Below are 20,534 nucleotides of genomic sequence, written 5' to 3' on the forward strand. Positions count from 1 at the left end.
GGTGGGAGGCTGCGGAGCCTGGCGGCTGTCCCGCTGGGAGCCCGCTCGCCTTCCTGCCCTTGCTGGGCCGGCGGCATCCTCGGGAGCCTTGCTTTGGCCTTGCCAAGTAGCACAAAGGACGGGACGGAGGCTGGGGCCTCTCCTGGCAGTGGGGTGGGGGATGCGGGGCCTGCGGGTGCGTACCCATAACACGGGGACACTAAGGCAGCGCTGCTCCCTTCCCGCTGACACCCCACACCCACTCATCCTGCACTGGGCCAGCGCCAGCAGCGTGATGGCTGCCGGAGCATCGCTGCCACCTCATGCAGTGACTGGAGCTCCCCACGGGGAGAAGCCCCGTGCCCCTCATCCCCCGTCAGCCCCGCGGTTTGGTGCGGCTCAGCGAGGGGTGGCCGGCCGGCGGGCAGCGCAGTGTCGGCGAGCTGGGGCTGCTGGCTGCCCGCAAGCACCGCGCTCTGCTTCAGGACAGATCTGAGGAGGGCAGCTTCTAAACCCAAAAGCCACGCTCGCTGGGGCTTGTGGCCCCTCGTCTGTGCACTGTCCCCTCTCTCTGAGCATCCTCGGTCGGAGGAGCCAATCTGCAGACGTGGGGCTGGCCTGCGAGAGGCTGCTCTGCACTCCTGGCCACCTCTGGAGTAAGTGGGATTTGGCAGCAGGAGATCGCATTCTTCTGCGGGGAGGATGCGCAGCGGTTAACCCCCTCGGCTCCTCAGGAAGCCCTTCCCCCTGCCCCCTGGGCCGTGGCTGTTGCAGGCAGCGGTTGCTCTCCCCACCCTTTCGCTCCCTCCCGCAGGGGGTTCGGGTGCCTGCGGGCTGCCAGAGGGCAGAGCTGAGGGGCTCCCCCCCCTACCCAGCCCCGCAGCTCTGCCCTGGGCTCCCCAGCCCCGTCCCTCCCTGCCCTCGCCTCCCTGCCCAAGGTAAATATTCCCTGCGGAGGCAGGGATCGCCCTGGTGCGGGAGCAGTTTTCGCTTTGTGTCGGGCTCTCCTAGGCAGCCGAGGAGCCGAAATCCGCCAGCAGCTGTTACCAGCTCTCGCTGACCCGCCGTGGCTCTGCTGCCAACAGCTGCATCCGACAGGCCGGCCGAGCTTCCCCGGCCCTGCTCCCCCGCGGTGCTCGGCCACCCTGCAGCCCCCGTGTCCCACAGCGGCCCTGGGGCCCCGCAGGGAGCAGGGCTGGGGACCCCCAGAGACCCGCCACAGGAGCTGGCACGGCACCCAGCCTGCGCCAGGAAAGGTGGGGAGAGTTCCCCAGCACCCTCCCTGCGCTGCCGATCGGCCTCAGAGGAGGGAGCACAAAATTTCCCCCTTCCCTTGGCCTGGGCTGCCTCAAACCAGCTGGGCTGAACCTGCACAATGGGCTGGGGGAGGCTGGGCTGCCTCGGCGCTGGCGTGACCGGGTGGTGGCGGGGGAGCTGGAAGGCCCTCCTGGGCTCCCTGCGTGCCAGCCTGGAGCTGGAGGTGTCTGCCAGCCTGCGCTGAGCCTGCCAGGAGGACGAGCAGCTCAGCGGGGACACGGAGGGGCTGCCAGCGTCACCTGGGTTCAAAGCGCTGGGTCCTTGCCCAGCTCTGGCAGCCCCAGGGACCTGCAGCTTCCCCAGCTCCCAGCTGACCGAAGCATCCCGGTCACACCGCCCCATCCCAGCCTTGGCACCTGCCCACGGCAGAGGACACGGGTGGGGGTCCTGGGGACCCCCCGGGGACCCGCTGCCGCTAGGTGGAGCGGCGCACGCGCCGCCCGGCCCCGCACGCTCACCTCTGGCAACATCTGCACAGCCTGGTGTCTGAGCCACCTCCGAAACCGGAGCGCCCCGGCCCCAGCCTCCCTGCATATTTGCTGACATACGTACTGCTCAGCCTGGGATGGAACTAATGCAGAAAACATGTTTCCCCGCTGCAGCGTGCGCAACGTGGGCTCGGAGCAGCGAGGCCCCGCCAGGGCGCTGAGCTGGCCCGTGCGAGGGTCCCGGCACCGTCTGCGCTCCGGAGCAGTCCCGAGCCGTGCCCCTGGGTGCTCTGCCCCGTCCCACCCAGCTGGGGACCGTCCGCACATCCCTGGCAGCGCCACGGTCGGCACCGGCCGCACACGGGAGCCAGCGGAGCCGGCGTGCGCGGCTATCGAATCTCCAGCTGTGGAGTTTTGGCTGCCGCGGCCGCGTGGCTCAGGTGCAGAAGCGATCTCCCCACTGATGATCTGGGCTGGCCAGGGTTGGGCTTCCAGCTCTCCTGGCCCCAGCTCCCGGGGTTTCCTTCCCCGCTCGGCTCCGATCCTGGCTCCTGTCCGTCAGGCAGGCGGTGGGGCCCTGGGAAGACTGGCAGCCCCCAGGCTGCCTCTCCCACTGCCCCGCTTTGGGCCTCTCCTTGTCCCCACCACGGTGACACAGCCCTGCTCTGCAAGGGGGACACGTCCCCCCGCTCGGCCCCAGGGGCATCACGGGCCCCAGGGGCGGGATGTCACTGGAGGGGTGCCGGTGCTGGAGCTGTGCGTGGGGCAGGAGGATGGAGCCAGCAGGAAAGGGGGACTGGGTCAGGGGTTTGTCAGGGGCCTCCTGTCCCCGCTGGAGAAGTCTCCTGTGCCAGTTTTTTAGATGTGGGGAATGGGCCCCTCCTGCCCCACATCCTGCCCCACATCCTGCCCCACATCCTGCCGCCGCTGCTGGGAGCGCCAGGCTTGGCTTGGCCAGCCCAGCGCCTTCCTCGCGCGTCGCTCGCGCTGGCTGGCTTGCGCCGTGTTTGTGCTGGCAAGGCGGCCACGTGCCGGCGCCAGGCAGCGGATGCGCTTGGCACCACGCGCACCTTCTCCAGCCCTGGCCGCAGGCCCCGGCGGCTTGTCCGGAGAGCGGGCATCCCGCTGGGACCGGGGGCGGCAGCTCCCGGCGAGGCTTCTCCAGGGGGCAGGAGGCACGGCACCTCCGCGGGGATGCGGCTCACGGGACGTGGCTCCCCTGGGTGCCGGGGCAGCGTGTGCGTGCCACCCCCATCTGCCTCCCGCCTCGGGCACGCCGGGTCCTGCGGGCCCCTCTGTGCCGCACGGGGAGCGGGGCTGGGAGCGCTCGGCTGCGCGGAGGGGCCGGAAGCGCTGCGCTCGGCTCAGCTCCGCTTTTCCGTGACAGCTCTGGAATTGTTAGTGGTTGGGCTGGTTTATTGGCGCTTCGTAAAACGAGAACGAGGAGGCTCCAGCGCCTCCTGCGTTGCAGGGCGAGAGCTGGCTGCCGGGCCCTGCTGGGATGCCGGGAACCGCAGGGCCCATCTGGGGGCCACATGGGAGCCGGCCCGCAGTAACTCTTCCCTTCCCATCCTCGGCAGAGCAGCGCTGGGGCCTGGGGGTGGGACGGGGCTGGGGATGGTGCTGGGGCGGGCAGGATGAGGCACAGGCCTGCTGGGGGGGTCCCAGCCCTGCAGGGAGAGGAGGAGGAGGTGTGGGGAGCGCTGCCGGGCTCAGTTTGCCATCAGTGTCTCGGTAGCCTCTGGACACGCGTGGGGCACCTGCCTCCTGCAGCCAGGATTTGGCACAGATCGAGAGCCCGGGGAAGCATCCGGGGAAGTAAGTGCCTCTCCCTCCCTGGCCATGGCTGGTGTCAAACATCTTCTGGTGCCTGCCAGCATGGAGCAGCTTCTCGGTGCTCTGGCCCCCTGAACCCCCCACGCTTGCCATAGGGGGAGCCCGGGCGGTGCTGGGGGACCCGGGAGCCTTGCCGTCACGCTCACGTTACCTGCTGCCACCCCCCGCTCATCCCAGCCACCACACCGGCACCTCCGAGGCCACCTCGCCGGCTGGGGGCTTGGGACGGTCACTGCTTGGGGGCTGCCCCCACCCCGCTGGCACTGTGGGCACCTCTCGGTGGGGACCTGGAGCCAGCGCTTGGCCCCGCGTGCTCGGCCCCGGGGCTGGTCACGGCCGTGCTGTAGCCGCACATGAAGCACGCGTCCTGCACGGTGGGCCCGGCGCGGGCGGTGGGCATGCTGACGGCCGTGTCTCCTGTGCCTTGCAGAGCGTCCCGGGACATGAGAACAACAAGGACTCCCGGCTGCTCTGGATGGGCGCCAGCGATTGCCTCGTCTCCGTGGGGTTCAGCCAGGTACGGTCCTCGCTGGGAAGGCAGCTCCGCGCTGGCTGGGATTTCCCACCCCGTGCCAGGGCCACGGCACGTTGTCCCCACGCGTCTCCTTTGCTCCTGCACGGCATGGCGATCGCAAAGCAAGGGCACCCCCAGGTGCTTTTCGGGCTGCCTGGCCCCCACGAAAGCAGGCAGCTCGGGAAGCAGGAGCTCCCCTCCCAGTCCCTGTGGGTGGCAGAGCCTCCGGCCACCTCCAGTCCTTGCAGCGCCCTGGCCGCAGCCACATCGGGTCGGAGCGGCCGCGCTGGGTTCTCCCCTGCCTTGCGCAACAGCCACCGGCACTCGAACCCGCGCTGAGCCGCGGGGACACCGAGCGAGGTCAGGCGGGCACAGCCCCTCCGCTGCCTGCCCGGGATTGCCCTCGTGGCCTGGGGCGTTGCGTGCACTCAGCCGTGTCCCCCGTGGTGGCCGAGTCGCTCGGCACTTGCAGGCTGGAAGGCGAGGACGTGGGGACGGATGTGCCACCCCGCTGCCGCGCAGCCCCCAATGCCGTGTCTTTGTCCCTGCAGATGCGCGAGCGGGAGGTGAAGCTCTGGGACACGCGGAAGTTCAGCGGCGCGACTTTCACCTTGACGCTGGACACCTCGCCCGGGTAAGGACGGGGACTCGCCACGGGATGGTTGAGGAGGGACGTGGGGGCAGCGTGGCAGTGCCGGGGTGGGGACGTGCCCTGCCATGGCCACCACCCCCGCCTTGCTCGGGGACCTGCAGTGAACACGGCGGGAGAGCAGGACCTGGCAGGGAGCTCCTGGCATCGGTAGCGCTTGGACACAAAGCCAAGGACAAGCCTGGGGATGATGTGGCTGCGTCCCTGGCACCACGCGGGTGGGAAGGGCGGGAGGTGGCAGTGCTGGGGCCAGCGTGTCCATGTCCCCAGCAGCGCCAGGCTGGGGAGGGTGCTCCGTGCTGCTGTGACGGGTGGTGGCAGCGCTGGCGACAGCACAAGGCAGTGTTTGAGGTGGCCGCGGCCGGGCGGGCGCATGCTCTGGGCAGCACACGTTGCTTGGGAACAGGGCTGGGCCCCCGGCGCGATGCTGCGGGCGACTGAGTCTCTTTGGCACGGCTCGGCCCTGACCCCGGCTGGCGGCAGGGCTCGGTGCTTTGTGCGGCGCTGAGGCTGCCCAGACAGACGGGGGCTGCCTGGCGGCGGAGCTTTGCTCGTGGGGCGTCCTTTTGGGAAACGGAACAGCAGTTTTTGTGGCCGTGAGGGGTCAGCGCCTCTTTTCAAGGCTCGGTGAAGATGTCTCCTGTCTGCGTGGCACCACCGAGGCTGCGGAGGTGACAAACACTCCAGTTAGGGCTGACCTCACCTCTCCCACGCCGCCCCCGTGAGCTGGCCCAGGATCATGGTGCAGGCAGGGAAATGGGGGCCGCACCGAGAGGCAGGAGGAGGAGGAGGCACTGCCTTCATCCCGCCAGGGTAATGGGGGCTTGGGACCAGGGCTTTCTGGGCCGTGCTGGAAGCCTCTGTCTGTCCCAGAGCTGCTGGCAGGGCAGCAGGATGCCGGGACCCTCGCTGCACACCGGGCTGGCTCTGTCACATGCGGCAGGGACACCGGGACCCTCGCCACACACCAAGCTGGCTGCGGCACGTGGCGGGATGACAGAGCTGGCTGGGTGGTCGGGAGCCGCCGGATGCCGATACGTGGCCTCTGGCAAGGAGCTGAGTGAGCTGTGACAGCAGGGCTGGCCCTTGGCTGCCCCACCGCATCCCCGCGCGAGGTGTCAGCCCCGAGCCGGCGCTGACGGCAGCTGGGACCGGCAGGAGGGGAGAGGAACGGCCGCCGGCGCTGCGGGGAGGTGCTGGCACGTCCCTGCGAGGAAGGGCAGCTCAGCACAGTGACCGGGGGAGCAGCAGAAGGAGGGAGGCAGAACAGGAGGCTCGCGGAGCATCCCTCACCCTCCTGCGAGCTCCCGGGGCTTGCAGCTCGCCTGCTCCCCAGCTGTGCCAGGACAACAGGCGAAGCAGCCACAGGGGTGCTGTGTCCAGCCTCGCCTAGCTGTGCCCCAGGGAGAGAGAGGTTGCTGCTGGGAAAAGCACCCCGGCGCTGTCAGGGTGCTTCTGGGCTGCGGCAGCCTCTCCGGGCGTCATTAGTGTCCAGAGTGAACGCCCTTGAGGGGAGCCAGGGAGCACAACACACTGCCAAAGGGGATGCTTTGGGATCCTTTATCCAGAACCCAGCCCGTTGCGCCTTTCCAGGAATCACCCCAAACCCTGCTGTTCCTCATCCCCCACGCGCGTGGGCCTCCGTGCCGGCGCTCAGCCGGGGCGAGCCCGCCCGGCTAAATTGGATCCAGATGCGAGGCCGCGCGCAGCCCTGTTTGCGCAGGCTGGAGTTATTTTGGCTGCCGGGTTTATCGGCCGCCAGGAATGCGGCTGGCAGGCTCTGCTGCGCGGCCCGCAGTGGCGTGTCAGGCCGGGGCTTCGCGAGGTTGTGGCTGCGTGGCGAGGGGAGCTGATAAGGCGGAGGAGGAGAGGGGCCGCGGGGCGCCGGGGGCGAGCGGGGCCCCTGCTCCGGGGAGCCGCAGAGGAGAGGGAGGTGCTCTTTTTAGCGAGCCGCGCTGGGGCTGAGCGCTGGCAGCCGCCTTTCCAGCCCTCTCCCCACCTCTCCCCGCCTGTAAATCTCATGGAGATGACAAACCGCGGAGGGGGATTTGGGCTCACTCCCAGCAGACGTGCCGAGCGCGAGCCGCGCTCTCCCTGCAGCACAGCCGCCCGGCACGGCACGGCAGGGTGCGATGCTCGGGCAGGCAGGACGGGGGGTGAGGGTTTGGGGGTCACAGGGTTCCCCCCAGGAGGCAGAGCCTGGGCAGGGGAGCTGCACGCTTGGTTCAGGACCAACAGACCCCAAATGGCACGGCACCCGGCCCCGCCATCACCGGCACCCATGGGTGAGGGCCGTGCTCAAGGGGCTTTTGCCTCCCCCTTCCCTGAAGGCCACTCCCCATGAATTAGCCCCTTCCCTGCCTGCTCTCCCCTAGGTTTTGGACCAGACCCTCTCCATCGCAGCCCAGCGCAGAGCACGGGCCGTACCAGCCTGTCCCCACCATGTCCCCTTGAGGTGCTTGGCACCCAGGGGACCCCTGGGGAAACGCAGCCGCCTCCACGCAGGGCACGGAGAAGCCGCTCTCTGCACGTGCCGCTCCCCGGCGCCTTCCCAGGGGTGCCGGCCCCCAAACTCTTTGCCACCATCTCCATCCCCGCTGCCCCATCTCCGTCCTTCCATGGCCCCACACGGAGACGTGGCCATGCCAAGCTGGCACGCAGGAGCCAGCCGGGCACTGCGCTGCCCACAACCACTTGGGCACGGTCACACGTGGCCGCGGGTGCCGGTCGCGGGGCACGGGCCATCGAGCGCCGGCTGTGCGGTGCCGGCTGTGCCAGGAGGGGTGCCAGGCTGGCACGGCGGCCGTGGCCACAAGCCGTGCACAGGCAGCCGGCGCAGCAGCAGCTCATTTAGGCTTTTTGAGGAAGCAATCAGTGGGCGGGCAGGAAGCTCATACCATTCATTACTGACGCCGGGCCGGCAGGAAGGGGAGCGCGTGCCCCGCCGCGCCCCGCTGCGGGGGCCCCTTGCCTGCCGAGGCTGCCCCACACATCCCTGGGCACCCCAAAATGGGGCAGGAGCGTGGCCTGAGGTGGGGCTGGGGGGACAGCCCCCGCGTGCCCAGCCCCAACGTCCTGCGGTGCCCGCAGCCACCGCAGCTCCACAGGCAGCTGCGCCCCTGCACAGCATCCCCAGGGGTGAGGGTGGGAAGGGAAGGCACTGACCTAATTCACCCTGCTTTGTCTTCTATGTCCTCGAGTGCGTTCGGGGGCTTTCTCATCCCAAACCCTGAGCAGGTGAGCACTCTGTGACCGCGTAAACCTTGTTCTGAAAGCACAGGGCAGCAGCCAGGCAGATAGCAGCATATGGCACGGCCCAACTTAGCCACTTGTGCTGGATGTGTCCCCGGGTGTCCTGGGAATGCTGGGGTGGGGGCGCTCCCGGCCCTCCTCCCCAGTCCCTGCCTGGGGGCTGAGTCCCTGCCGGTGCCCAGACCCCGAGGGAGGCGGTGGCAGGAGGCGCGGGTGGCCCCGGCCCCCCTCTGCGCCGCCATCCTCACATGCCGCCTTTTGCCTTTTGCTTGCCCGTCGCTCCCTTTGGATCAGGTTTTGTCTCCCCTCCGGCCCCCTTTAATTGGATCAAGGAGCAGCAGGAAGGGGCCTCAATAGGTTATTGTTGCCCTAAATTGTAACCAGCACCGGTGGGGTTGGGTTACGGGCTCAGACTCAGGGTCAGCAGCCAGACCCCGCTGCCGCACGCCCGCAGCCCCAGGCCGGTGCCGCCTCTGTGCCGGGGATGCCGAGAACAGTGGCTCCCTTGTTGTGCCACCCAAACCTTTCCCTGCAGAGCCGGCGGCCTCAAACCCCTGCCACAACCATCTCGGGGCTGGGCCAAGGTGACCGGGTCTTGCAAAGTGTCCCAAAACTCCCGAAATGCTGGGTCCCCCTGGGAGGGCTGGGGAAGAGCTTTCGGGAGGGCTGAGCGATGGGGCCCGGTGGGGCCGGCTGGGTCTGTGCTGCCCTTAGCAGTGCAAAGTCCACCAGCGCTGGGAGGTGCCCGCGGCGGGGGCAGCGGCGTGTTTGCAGAGGGCTTTAGCGCCGCTTGGGTTGGGATGCGAAGGGCCCCGGGTGGTTCCCCCCGGGGACGCTGACCCGGGCAGGCTCAGCGCTCTGTACTCATCATCCTTCCCTTCTCCAGCTCGTGGGGCTGGGCCCTGGCTGCTGTGAGCCCCGGCGCTCCCCGCGGGGTGGGACGCAGCTCACTCTGCAGAGCCTGCAAGTGGCCAGGGCTGGAGCACAAGCCCTTCCCGGCGGCGTTGCTCACCCGGTGTTGCCCGGCTGCGGGGCTCCAGCTCTCGTGCACGCTGAGCCACGCACCTCCGCCGTCTCGCTGTCCCCTGTCCCCATTCATCGGCTCTTATGGGACTTCAGCAGCAGATCCTGTTGTCTTCCCCATGCCCTGAGCCCAGTGGGGCTCCCCCGTGCGACGCGGCTTGTCCCAGGGGTGCGCCCATGCCACTTGGGGTTACTTTTACCCCAAGTCCCCGTGCAGGCAGCGCCAGGACCACCAGCTCTCATCCCAGTCTGGCCATGAAGCCACGAACGCTGGCTTTTCCTGGGACTTGGCAGCCATTTTCTATGATTTTGGGTAGCACGGACATTTTGGGGGGGGGGGTCTCCAACAGCTCCCACCCCAGTGGCAAGGCCTTGGTGGCAGAGCCCTGAGCAGGACAGGTCCCCGTCCCCATCCCTGTGCCACAGGCATCCCTATAGAGCCCTGCCCTCGCCCCCTCTGCCCCCATGCCTGTGCTGGTCCCCCTCAGCAAGGAAAGGGCTTTTCCCTCTGCTCCAGCCAGCCCCTGGCTGCTGCCACAAGACGCAAGGAAGGACAGAAGCCACCTGACCAGGTGCCAGCCCCAGCGGGGACTGTCCCCGCGCACCAGTGGGGACAGATGCTTCCCCGTGGCCACATGAAGGGGTTAACGCCAGGGCAGCTGCCCAGCCCCGCAGCCTGCCCCGCTAATTGCACCGTGTAAAAATAGCCCAGTGCTTGCGCTGCCGCTCCAGCGGGAAGGCAGCGAGCGGCCTAATTGCCGAAATCGCTCCCAGATGGGCCACTGCCTCGTCCCGGCCTCGCGCTGGCCCACAGCCGCCTCCGCGGGCGACCAACGCTCCCCAGCCCTGGCCTCGTCAGCTTTCCAGGAAGCCAGCAATATTTCTGCCTTTCCACAAGCTCTTTCTGGCAGCAAATGCTCTGCAGCAGCGCGGGGGGGTGGCTGCGGGACACTCGCACGCACGCTTCGGCTCCCTGTGGGCATCCCTCGCCCTGGGGCAAGGGGACGGGGACCCAGCACCCCCTTCATGGCCCTGCAAAGGCTGCATGTCCTGCTGCGGCTCTGCTCCAGCCATGGGGACGTCGGGGACCCGGCACAGGCTCCGTGGGCTGCTCAGGTGCTGGGGACACTGAGACTTGCCCCTCTGCAGTTCGCGATGCTCTTCGCTGGGCCCCTGTCCTGCTGGTGGCTTCTGCCCAGGGCTCTCGGTTACCCGAGAACAGCGAGAGGGATTTTTTTTGTTTGGTTTCATTTCAGGGGGTTTTGCAATCCTTCCCCTGTGCTGATTCAGCTCGGAGGAATTAGCAGAGCCGCACAGTGTGCCGCACTCATCTGCTCCTGGCGTGCTCGGAGCTGGCAGTGGCTGGGGGGACTTTTGTGCTGGGGCTAGGGAAGCCATGAGAGCTTGGGGGAGCTGCGAGGACACTTTTTGTGTGCCACTGAGCTTCTGCAGAGCCACATGGGTGCGGACGTGGGTGCTGGGTATCACAGAGGGTCCAAGCACTGCGGTGTGCCAAGCTGCGCCCTGCTGCAGCATCCCCATGTGCCAGGGCCTTCCTCAGCCACGCTGAGCGGGGATGGTGCTCAGGGAGCCAGTGCCTTGGCACAACAGCCCGATCCTGGGGGGCGTGGGGAGGTGGCAGCCACCAGGGCTGCAGGCCAACAGCCTGCTGTGCGGGGTCCGACCTCCTGCCAGCAGCACGGCTGTGCACGAGCAGAGGTTTGGCCCGCCCGCATGCTTCCGTGGCATGGGCAGAAGGGGACCGAGGGACTGCCCGTCGTGCTGCTCTGTCCCCCTCCCCATCGCCTGAACCACCTCAAAACCTTGTCTGGGAGCCCCACGAGCAGCAACGTCCTGCTTCGTGCCGGGGAGTTGCTTTTGAGCAGTCGGCAGCCACCAGGAGCAATGTGACCAGCCAAGGGTCGTGCGTGGGGTCCCCCGGCTCCAGCCCTCGCAGCCCAGGCATCTCATTTCGCGCTGGGGAGAAATGAGCCTGGCAAACCTTGAGCTAACTGCAAGTGGGAAAAGTCCCTTCTTTGGGAGAGGGGCACATCATGAAGCAAAGCAGCGAGAGAAGTCAGGGAGGAGTGAAGCAGCCGCTCCGATGGGAGCATGACCCTTGGAAGGGGATGTGGCTGTGCCAATGCTTGGATGTGGGAGAGGGATTTGTGCTCCCTCCGTGCCCTCTCCAGCCTGGGCGGTGAAGGATGGGGCTGCTTGAAAGCGGGGAGGGGATTTCTCAGCGAGGTCCTGGAGCTGTAGGAATATAGGGAGGCAAAAGAAAAGGGGCCAGGAGGGAAGAGGCGTGATGGCTCCTTGCGTGACGGTGCGGGGTCTGGTGTGGCGAGGGGACGGTGCTGGGGCTGAGCCCGTCCCTGCACCCATCCTGGCTCGGGGGCTGCGGCAGTGACCGTCCGGAGGCACCCGTCACTCGCCGGCACGGGGTTTGCGCTCCGCTGGGGAGTTTTCTGCGCTCCTCCTCGCAGGGCTGGAAAATATACAAAGCTCGCAGTGAAAATATTTACACAGCAGCAATTTTCAGAGGAATTTGGGATGTTAATTTGAAAAATCTGTGGGGAGAGAACCACAATGGGCCCTTTGAGCGGGCGAGCGTGGCCCTCGCGCCTGCCCGCCCGCGCCGGAGAGGGGCCCCTGCTGCCACTGCGCCGGCCCTAATGGGAGCCAGCCCTGCCGGAAACCCACCTGGGAGCCGGGGGGGGCCGCGCCAGACGGCCCCCGCTGCCGCCCCGCGCCCCTAATTGCATCCAGAGCACGCACAGGACCGGGTCAGGGCCACATCCTGCAGCAGCGCAGTGCGCCCGGGGGTCCCGGTAGGCTGGGGGGGCTGCAGGGCGCTCACCTGAGCCGCCAGCCCAGGGAGGCAGCAGCCCCGTTGGGTCGTGTCCCCTCTGTAACCCTTTCGGCAGCCGGCCCGCCACAGCTCCGCTCGCTGTGGTGGCGGCGCTTCAGCCCGCTTTGCTCATTTTCTCCAAATAAAACATACCTCCGCGGGCAGGGACCCAACCTGGAAAATTCCAGCCCGAAAGATAAAGGATTGGAAAACGATTAAAACCAGAGGTTGGAGCAGAAAGCACTTGGCAGCGGGAACCTGCCTCGCGCCGGCCCCGAGCCCCCCCCGCCGCAGCCAGCGCACGAACACGGCTGTTCCTGGGGCCGGGGGGCTCGCACCCGGGAGGGGGGCCCAGCACGGGCTGCCTGAGCCTCGGCGTGGTGGCAGCCCCCGGCGTGGGGGGACCGTGGCCCTGCTGCGGGCTGAGCAGCTGCGTGGCTGGGGATGAAGGCTCAGGCACGGCACGGTGCCAGATGCAGGGCAGAGCCCCGGGCAGCCCCTTGGCGTGAGGCTGGCACAAAGAGGAGGAGGAGAGGAGGAGGAGGTGGAGGAGAGGAGGAGGAGGGTGACGTCAGGAGGTTATCGAGGTTGAGCCACGCTGTTTGTCCGACGCCCCGTGGCCATCTGGCAGCCGGGGCAGGATGAAGTCAGGCTGGATGATGCGCAGGGCAGGGTCTCATTTAAAACTCGTGGCCTCTGTTTTGCTAGCAGCTCGCGCTGGGGGGGCAGCTTCATGGGGCTGAAACCTCCGAAAAACTGCCCCAACTCATCCAGCGCCAGCAGCAACGGGGAGGACGCGGCCGACCTGTCCCCTCCTCTGCAGGGGACACAGGCACTGCCACCAGCAGGGTCTGTCCGAGAGCCCCAGGGGAGCTGGGCTGTGCTGCCCTTGGGAGGGGTCCCGCAGCTCCCAAGATTGCAAATGCTGTGCACAATTCCTTGTTATTATTTTATTTTATTTTTTTACAAAAAGACACCCTTCTGGTCTGCCTTACAAAACAGATGTACACAAACCTGTACTAGAAAAAGAGTTTTCCCAGAAGAAATGGGAAATAACCATGTATAAATATTCTCTCCGAGTTCTTAAAGCTTCGATTCCCGGTTTGCCTGCTCAGCGCTTCCTTTGGCGCGCGGCCCGGGGGTCCCGAGGGTCCCAGCACCTCGGCTGGGCCACGCCGCTCACATCAGCTTCCAGGGAGTTGAGAGCCACGGGCCGTGCTCCACTAAAGGGCCCTTGTTGCCAGCACGTTGATGCCCCTTAGCTAAGTCACCGATGACTTTCTTTTTAGCACTAGCTAAAAAAAAAAAAGGCCAACCCAAACCCCAAGTTAAAAACGAAAACCCCTCTCTTTCGCTACCCACGTTCTACGTAGAGTCACAGAAATCAAGGCACTTAGTCATACGCCGAGCGGTAAAATTAGTGTCTACTCCCTAAGTGTGTAAGCCTCTCAGAAATTGCACGTTACGGGTTTGGGCTTTGTGCCTTCATTCAGTTAACTCCTCGCTGTTCCTCGGCCCGGAGGAACGGGGCCGGGTGCTGCCGCCGGCCGCGCGGCGCTCCCCTCGCCCGGCTGCCCGTGCCGCCTGGCTCAGAAGTAGGAGGGCTTGAGCGCGGTGGTGTTGTTGTTGCTGGGGTAGTGCGCCTGCATGAGCGGGACCTCGCACTCAGAGCCGCCCGAGAGCATCGCGGCCTCCGGCCCCTTGCAGCTGTGGTTGCTCAGATCCCCGTTGTCCAGGCAGGCTTTCACGCCTTCCAGCTCCAGCGGGCCGGCGTCCACCCCGCCGCCCGCGTGCGCCTTCGCCCGGCGGTGCCGGCGGTAGTACGTGACCGCCGTCACCACCACCACCAGCAGCAGCACGGCGGCCAGCGCGGGGACGATCATCAGGGTGAGGTTGTTGTCCTTGCCCTGGGTGACGGGCGAGTGCTGCTGGTGGGTCATCTGCAAGGTGTGCGCCTCGACGCAGAACTCCTCCTTGGAGACCTTCTCCCCCAGCGGCCCGACGCAGACGCGGTAGGTGCAGTTGGGCCTCAGCGCCCGCACCGTGTACTCGGCGAGCGAGGCCGGCAAGCGGAGCATCACGGGCCGCTTGTCCGGCCCGGAGAGGTTTCGGTAGCTCAGCCGGATGCCCTTCAGCTGCGCTTTGGACTGGACGTAGTTCTGCAAGTCCACCTTCAGGGACGTGCTGCTCACCTGCGTGATGCTGATCTGCCGGCTCGGCGTCGGCGCCTGGGTGGCCGGGGACGGCGTCGTCCCCCTCGCCTCCTCCTCCTCGCAGTACGCCCCGGCGAAGCCCTGCGGGCACAGGCATTGCAGGTGGCTGCGTGCGTCCAGCTGGCAGGTGCCGCCGTTCAGACACGTGCGCGGGGGGCAGATCTGCGGCGGGGGGCTGCTGGGGGCCGGGGGGACGCTGAAGGACACCGGCGCGGAGCTGCCGGGGGAGGCCCTGGCCTGCGGGGTGGGAGCAGCGGTGCTGGGCTCTGGCGGCGGGCGGCTGCTGGTGGGGAGTGGCGCAGGTGGCCGCAGCGTGGTGGTGCGCGGCGTGGTGGTGGTCGTGGTGGTGGTGGTGGTGGTCGTGGGGCAGCCGAAGTCAGCGTACTGCAGGTGGTGGAGGAGTTTGCCGGAGTTTTTTGGGGGGAAGTGGCAGCGCGTCTCCTCGGGCCGCCGGAGGACCACGCTGCTGGCGTTCACCCACTGCACGAGCCAGCTCATCTGGCAGATGCAGTTGAAGGGGTTGCCGGCAGCTGTCACGGCCCGGAGCCTCGGGAAAAAGCCAGAGAAGTCCCGAGGGATGGTGTTGATGTTGAGGTTGCTGATGTCCAGCTCCTGGAGGTTGTGAAGGCTGTGGAAGTCCTCTGCCGGCAGCTGGGAGATCTGGGCATTGCCAGCCAGGCTGAGCTTGGTGAGGCTCCCCAGGCGCCGCAGCACGGCCGGGACGCGCTCCAGCAGGTTGTTGGAGACATCCAGCTCGTGGAGGTTGTTCTGGGTCTGGAAGAGCTCCTCGTCCAAGCTCGTCAGGCCCAGCCCCGCAATCTTCAGAGACTCGATGTTGACGGCGTGGAAGGTCCCAGGTGCAATAGTGGGGATCTTGTTCCAGCTGATGTCCAGCAGCAGGAGGTTGGGCAGGTCGAGGGGGGGCACTGCCCAGAGCTGGTTGTTTTGCAGCTTCAGCTCCAGCAGGTTCTCCAGCGTGTCGAACGCGGCGGCGTGGATGTGCTGGATCCTGTTCCTCTGCAGGTAGAGCCGCTCCAGCAGCCGCAGCCCGTGGAAGGTCTCATTGGTGATCTCCTGCAGCTGGTTGGAGGACAGGTCCAAGTTGACAAGCTCCGTTAGGGGCTGGAAGATATTTTTCTGGATGCTGGTGATCTTGTTTTGTGAGAGGTCCAAGAGCTGAAGGGCGGGCAGCCCCGTGAAGCTGTCCTCGCTAAGCGTCGTGATGCCGTTCTCAAAGACGTACAGGGAGAGGGTGTTGGGGGGCAGCCCCCGGGGCACGGTGTGGCCCCGTCTGGCCGCGCACAGGATGGTCTTGGGGTCCTGGCACTGGCAGCCAGCGGGACATGCCCGCGCGAGCTCCCCGGGGACCAAGAGAAGCAGCGTGCAAAGGACCAGCTGGTTCATGGTGTCAGCTCTGCGGGAGAGAGAGGTTTGCATGAGGATACATGGAGCAAGCACCGCCGCAAGCACGGCTTCACACGCAAAACACCCGGCTTGTTTGGCGATGCTGAGGGAGGGGCTGGCTCCCCGCAGCTCCCGGGCCAGGCTGGCACGGGAGCCCCCAACCTGGCTCCCGGTGGGGCAGGGACAGCCAGGCTCGGGCACGCTGCTGTCCCCACCGCTGTCCCCACCGCTGTCCCCACCGTGCCAGCGCGGCGCCACAGCCTCCCAGCCCCCGACTGCCCACACGGGAGGGACCGAGTGGCCATGCCACCAGCCCCTCGGCATCTCGCCATCCCCTCCTGCCCTGCCCGGGACACTGCAGCCCCAAAGGGACCATGGAAGAGCCCAAAAGCCCCCGCTGCGCTCGCGTCTCCCCGCCGCTGCTCCTGCCTGGGGCTTGAAGCAGCGCACGAGCTGCCCACCCCGGCTGAATGCTCTCCCATTCCCCTGGCCCCCCAGATTTAGGGCCGTTGGTGTCTGCGCACCCCCAGCTCCTCCGTGCACGGTGTCCCGGCTCCGGCTCGAGGGGCTGCCTCCCGCGGGGCGAGGCGGCGGGGAAAGGGCCCCTCCTTCCCCCCGGCTCCTCTCGGCAGGGTGCAAACCAAACATGTGGGATGCGCCGCCTCCATCCCAGGACGCACCCGGCTCGGCCTCCGCCAGCGAAGGGGGTGGGAGCGCGCCCGCTTCCCGCATGCCGAGCAGGACTTAACCCTTTGCTTGTGCCGCCCGCACGGCAGCTGCCCGGAGCCGCGCCCACGGGCGAAGCCCCCCCAGGACCCCTGCCTATGCTGTTGCTTTGCCCCCCCCCATAAGCACTGCAAGGTGCTGCTTTTTGGGGTGGGCACGTGGCCCCCAGCACCAGGGCGAAGCGTAGGGCAGGGTTTTGGGGAGGGGGGGGTTCAGTGCTTTGAGGTATCCAAATGGCCGCACAGTCTCCAGCGCTTGGAACTGGAGACCCCCCCGGTGCCAGGGCAGTGCGGGCGCTGGTGGTGGCAAACGCGCCTGAGGATGGTGGCACCCGGAGGTGGCACCCACCGTGGGGTGGCCTTGGCTAACGAAACGCTGCCAGGGCAAGGCTGTGGGGCCAAAGGAGCCGGCCGCCCCAGCCCCAGCGGGGAGGCTCAGGGTGCCAGGGACGTGGCCATGGGTGGCAGGAGGGCATCACAAAGCTGGCGAGGTGCTGAAAGCGGTGCGGAGCCACAAAACACCCGGTGACGGGTGCTGCCAGCCCCCTCCAGCCCCTGCGTGCCGCTCCTCGCGGCCCCAAGTCACGGGCAGATGCTGCATCGTGTCTGCGTGGGGAAGCAGGGAGAGGACAGTGCTGTGACCTGGGCTCCGGTCCCCTTGGCAGAGCAGAGCCATTGGCAGGACGGGAGCCCCTGCCCGGCACCGTCCTGCTGCTCCGAGGGCAGCGGGGCCACGTCCCCGGGCTGCAGGGGGGGGCACCGGGCCAAGCTGTGACCCCTCCGTGGGCTCAGCCCCTGGCGGGCCTCCAGCCCTCTCATCTCCCAAATCCCTGGCTGCACGCTGCGACTTGGCGTCCCAAAAAGCTTCCTCTGTTGGCATCCTGGGATTCTGGCACGGCATCGGCCTCGTCGGGACACAGAGCCCCTGGGCTGCGGCCCTCATCCCTCGGGCGTGGGCAGACTGTTTGGGGCAGAGGACCAAGGGGAGGACGCTCTTGGTGTGAGCAAGGCCACAGCAGCCCTTGCTCCAGCCCCTCTGTGCCAGGGGCCCCGGGGACAGACGTCCCAGCTGATGTCCTTGCCTAGGACGTGGCTGGCTCGTCTCTCAGCCCCGTCTTTCAGCCCTTTTAATGACAGTCCTAATTAATGCCGGCGAGGGGTGGGGGGTGAGGCACAGGGTTGCAACAGGGCCGTGTTTTCTCTGCCACCCCACTGCAGGCGCTCTGCAGGCTGTAGGGGTGCCGTGACCCCCGCAGCCCCTTCCCCAGCGCCTCCTCCCCTCTTGCCGAGCCGCTCCGAGCTGTTAATAGCTTCAGGCAAATAAAACCCCCGCGGCGTGCAAGGGGCCCCCGCCGTGTGCGGGGGGCTACCGGGTCGTGCAGCAGCACGCGCCGGCTGCCCCGGCTGCCCCTCCGCTGTGGGGGGCCCCGGCCGAGCCGCACCGGCGGCACAGCACGAGCCCCAGCAGCGCTAGGGGGGTGACACCGACACCCAGGGGCAGCTCCGTGCTGGTGCCCCCCCCACCCCTGTCCTGTGCCACCACCCGGACAGAGTTAAGGCGGCGTCCGGCTCCTGGCCCGGTCCCGGGGTGCGCCCGAGGGTGGGGTGCACCCGCGCCGCTGGGCAGGGTCACCTCAGTGCCTGAGTCACTTGGCCTGGGGACACGAGCGGTGGGGAGGAACCGCTCCGTGGCCACGGGGTCACCGTCACCAAGCCCCCGCCCGGTCCCATCGGGTGGGTGGCTCTGCCAGGGGCTGCTGCACCCTGCGCAAAGCGGTCAGGCACGATAGCCGAGCCAAAGAAAGCATCGTGCAGCCTCGTGAAGGGGTTTTGGGGACACTGGGGGTGTGAAGGGAACTGGGAACGGGGCTGGCACTGCTCCCACCGCTGTGTGAGCCCCCGGGGGGTTCAGTGCCGGGCAGAGGGCCCAGGTGAGAGGCTGCAGGAGCTCGAGGCTGCCGGTGACACCCCAGGGTCCTGGCTGCCCCCTGGGAGCGAGGAGCCAGCCAAGAGCCCTGCACCAACCTCAGGACTGAGCGGGGGACAGCAGGCACCCCGAGACAGCCACACCAGTACCAGGACAGCCTCGAGGCCGGCGCAGCGTGTGGCCGTGCCAGGCCACCCGGGTGGGCAGCGCCGGGTGCCGGTGGTGCAGGAGCTCAGGGCTGGGACCGGGTTTTGCAATGCCAGGGTCGGGTTTCGCTGACGTGTCCCATGCTGCAACCAGCTGCTGACTCCAAGTCTCTCGTCCCTTTAATTATGCTGGCATTTCCTCTCCGGCTGCCAGGCTCCGCTCGCCCGGCCCCGGGCAGGTTGGGCCGGGCCGTGACCGCGGCCGAGCATCCCGCCTCGCCGGCCGGGCCGGGCGCCCGTGTGCTCCACCCGCGCGGCTCCCGCCTCCGCCACCGCTCCCTCGGCACCGCCACGCTCCGCCGGCACGCGCCAGCATCGCCTCAGCACCCTGATGGGCTTGCAGGGTGCTGAGGGGTTGATCCAGCCCGGGGGCTTGGCAGCTCCATAGGGGCCGGGGTGACGGGCAGGGGAGTGGAACAGCCTCGCCGCGTCCAGGCGGAGGAGATGTTCTTCTGGAGGTGCTCGGCCATCCCGCGGCCGCCCTGCCAGCGGCCTGCTGCTGCCTTGGCTGGGCTCCCCCCTGCCTGCACCGCAGATACTTGCCGAATTATTCATATTTTCCGGCTGCGGGAGGATCCGGGCTCAGCCTCCCCGGCTCGCACAGCCTCTGCCTGCCAGCCTGGTGGGCTGGAAGCGCTGTCCCCGCTCCCCAGGGAGCTGCCCTGGGTGAGCCCCGCTCCCTGCTCAGGGTGGGCACCGTGGTGCCTCCGCCAGCACGCACAGAGCTAGTCTGTCCTGGGGACACGGCGGGGTCACCCCTTTTCCCATGTGAAGGGGAGCCTGATACCAGCCCCGTGCAGCTGCCGGGGCTGAGGGGCAGGGCCGGCTCCTGCAGGGGGTCCCCGTCCCCAAGCCGTGGGTGACACCTGGGCAGATGGATCCTGCCACAGCCACAAGGAGGTGCCCCTGCTGCTTGGCGAGCATCCCTTGTCCCTGGCGCTAGCGCCCGCAGGGCTGCTCGCCCTCCCGACATCAGAGGCCAGTGAACCCGGGGGTGCCAGACTGCGGCTGGGAGGGGTCCCACAAGCTCTCACGTTGCGCCCCATGTCACGGCGGGTCCCTGAGCCGGGGGTACCCAGCACAGCCGGGACATCTCCTCCCATCACCGCCCACACCGGCGAGCGAGGCCCTGCATCCGTCTGGCTCCTGGCACCGAACAAAGCCACCGTTGTTGCCGGCACGCAGCCAAACCCGGTGGGCCACCCCGGCCGCTCGCGGGCACCGGCGCAGGCACGGCTGCGTCCCCGCCACCGCTCGGGGCCCCGTGCGCAGGAATGCGGGGCCTGCACCGGCGGCCGGCTCGAGTTGCAGGCGCCACTCCCCAGCCCCTGCTCGCGGGGCCCTCCCTAACGCCCCCCAAACAAGCCCATGTCAGCACGTGCCCCCTCCCGACCCCCGGCGGGGGCGCAGGATTAGCCCCTAATCCCCCTTTTCCCTTCAACCCGCCCTCCGCCGCAGCTCCCACCTCCTCCCAGCCTCCCCTCCCTATTTAATTAAAGTTTCCGCAGCAGCCCCAGAGGAATGCGGGCCTGGTTATTGCCTCCCCCCCCCGGCGCCAGCCCCTCGGCCTCGCTCCTGCCCCCGTGACCCGGCCGCGCTCCCGGCTCTCAGGTGCCGGGAAGGGGAAAAACCAGCAGGGTGGCTTCGCCGGGAGCCAACGCGCCCGGGAGCCCGGCGGTGCCGCCCTGCTGCCACGCGCGGATTCCTGCGGCCTGACTGTGGCTGCCGTGTCCCCGAGCGCTTCCTCCTGCCGCATCCCGCCGGGGCGGCGGAGCCAGCCAGGCAGGCAGCGCTTGCGTCAGGGCGACCTGGCCAGGCCACCCGGGCTTGGTGTGGTGGCGAAAAATAGTAATTAGTGTCGTTCGTCACGCCGGCACGGCCCAGCGCCGTGTGGGCAGCAGCCCGGCCCCAGCTGGGTCAGGCCAGGCTGGCTGCCACCAGGTCGCGGTACGAAGGGACCTGCCCGTGGCAATGAGGGGTGACACACGTCTGGCTGGCACTGTCACCCGAGGATCTCCCCGCAGTGGCACCGGGATGCCCGGGCTCTTGGGGCAGCATGGTGGCTACAAGGGAGGGAGCCTGACACGGCGAGGGATGCTCAGCCCGTGTCACACCTGGGGAGGCGATGGGCCCGGTGTCACCCCGGCACGCACTGGGTGACAGCGAGCGCACAGCGGCAGAGCCGGTGGGGCATCACCACCAGGCTGGCC

At 68.0% G+C, this 20,534-nt stretch overlaps 2 protein-coding genes across 3 annotated transcripts in view; one reads left to right on the top strand and one right to left on the bottom strand.

Annotated features, from left to right (window-relative positions):
- The window catches only part of LOC121078430 (coronin-7-like), a 40,513-nt gene that overhangs the window by 11,912 nt on the left and 8,067 nt on the right, over positions 1 to 20,534 (top strand). For both annotated transcript variants that reach the window (XM_040574623.1, XM_040574622.1), the window contains exons 8-9: positions 3,991 to 4,077; positions 4,626 to 4,708. In XM_040574623.1, coding sequence (XP_040430557.1) covers positions 3,991 to 4,077; positions 4,626 to 4,708 — 170 coding nt within the window. The remainder of the gene's footprint in view (positions 1 to 3,990; positions 4,078 to 4,625; positions 4,709 to 20,534) is intronic.
- On the bottom strand, positions 12,789 to 17,469 carry VASN (vasorin). Its single transcript, XM_040574624.1, is given in 4 exon segments — positions 12,789 to 15,476; positions 15,991 to 16,036; positions 16,039 to 16,081; positions 16,084 to 17,469. Coding segments are annotated over 4 exon segments (2,178 nt in total). The 5' UTR covers positions 16,135 to 17,469; the 3' UTR covers positions 12,789 to 13,438.

This window comes from Cygnus olor, chromosome 15 (assembly GCF_009769625.2).
Source record: "Cygnus olor isolate bCygOlo1 chromosome 15, bCygOlo1.pri.v2, whole genome shotgun sequence".
Taxonomy (NCBI): Eukaryota; Metazoa; Chordata; class Aves; order Anseriformes; family Anatidae; genus Cygnus; species Cygnus olor.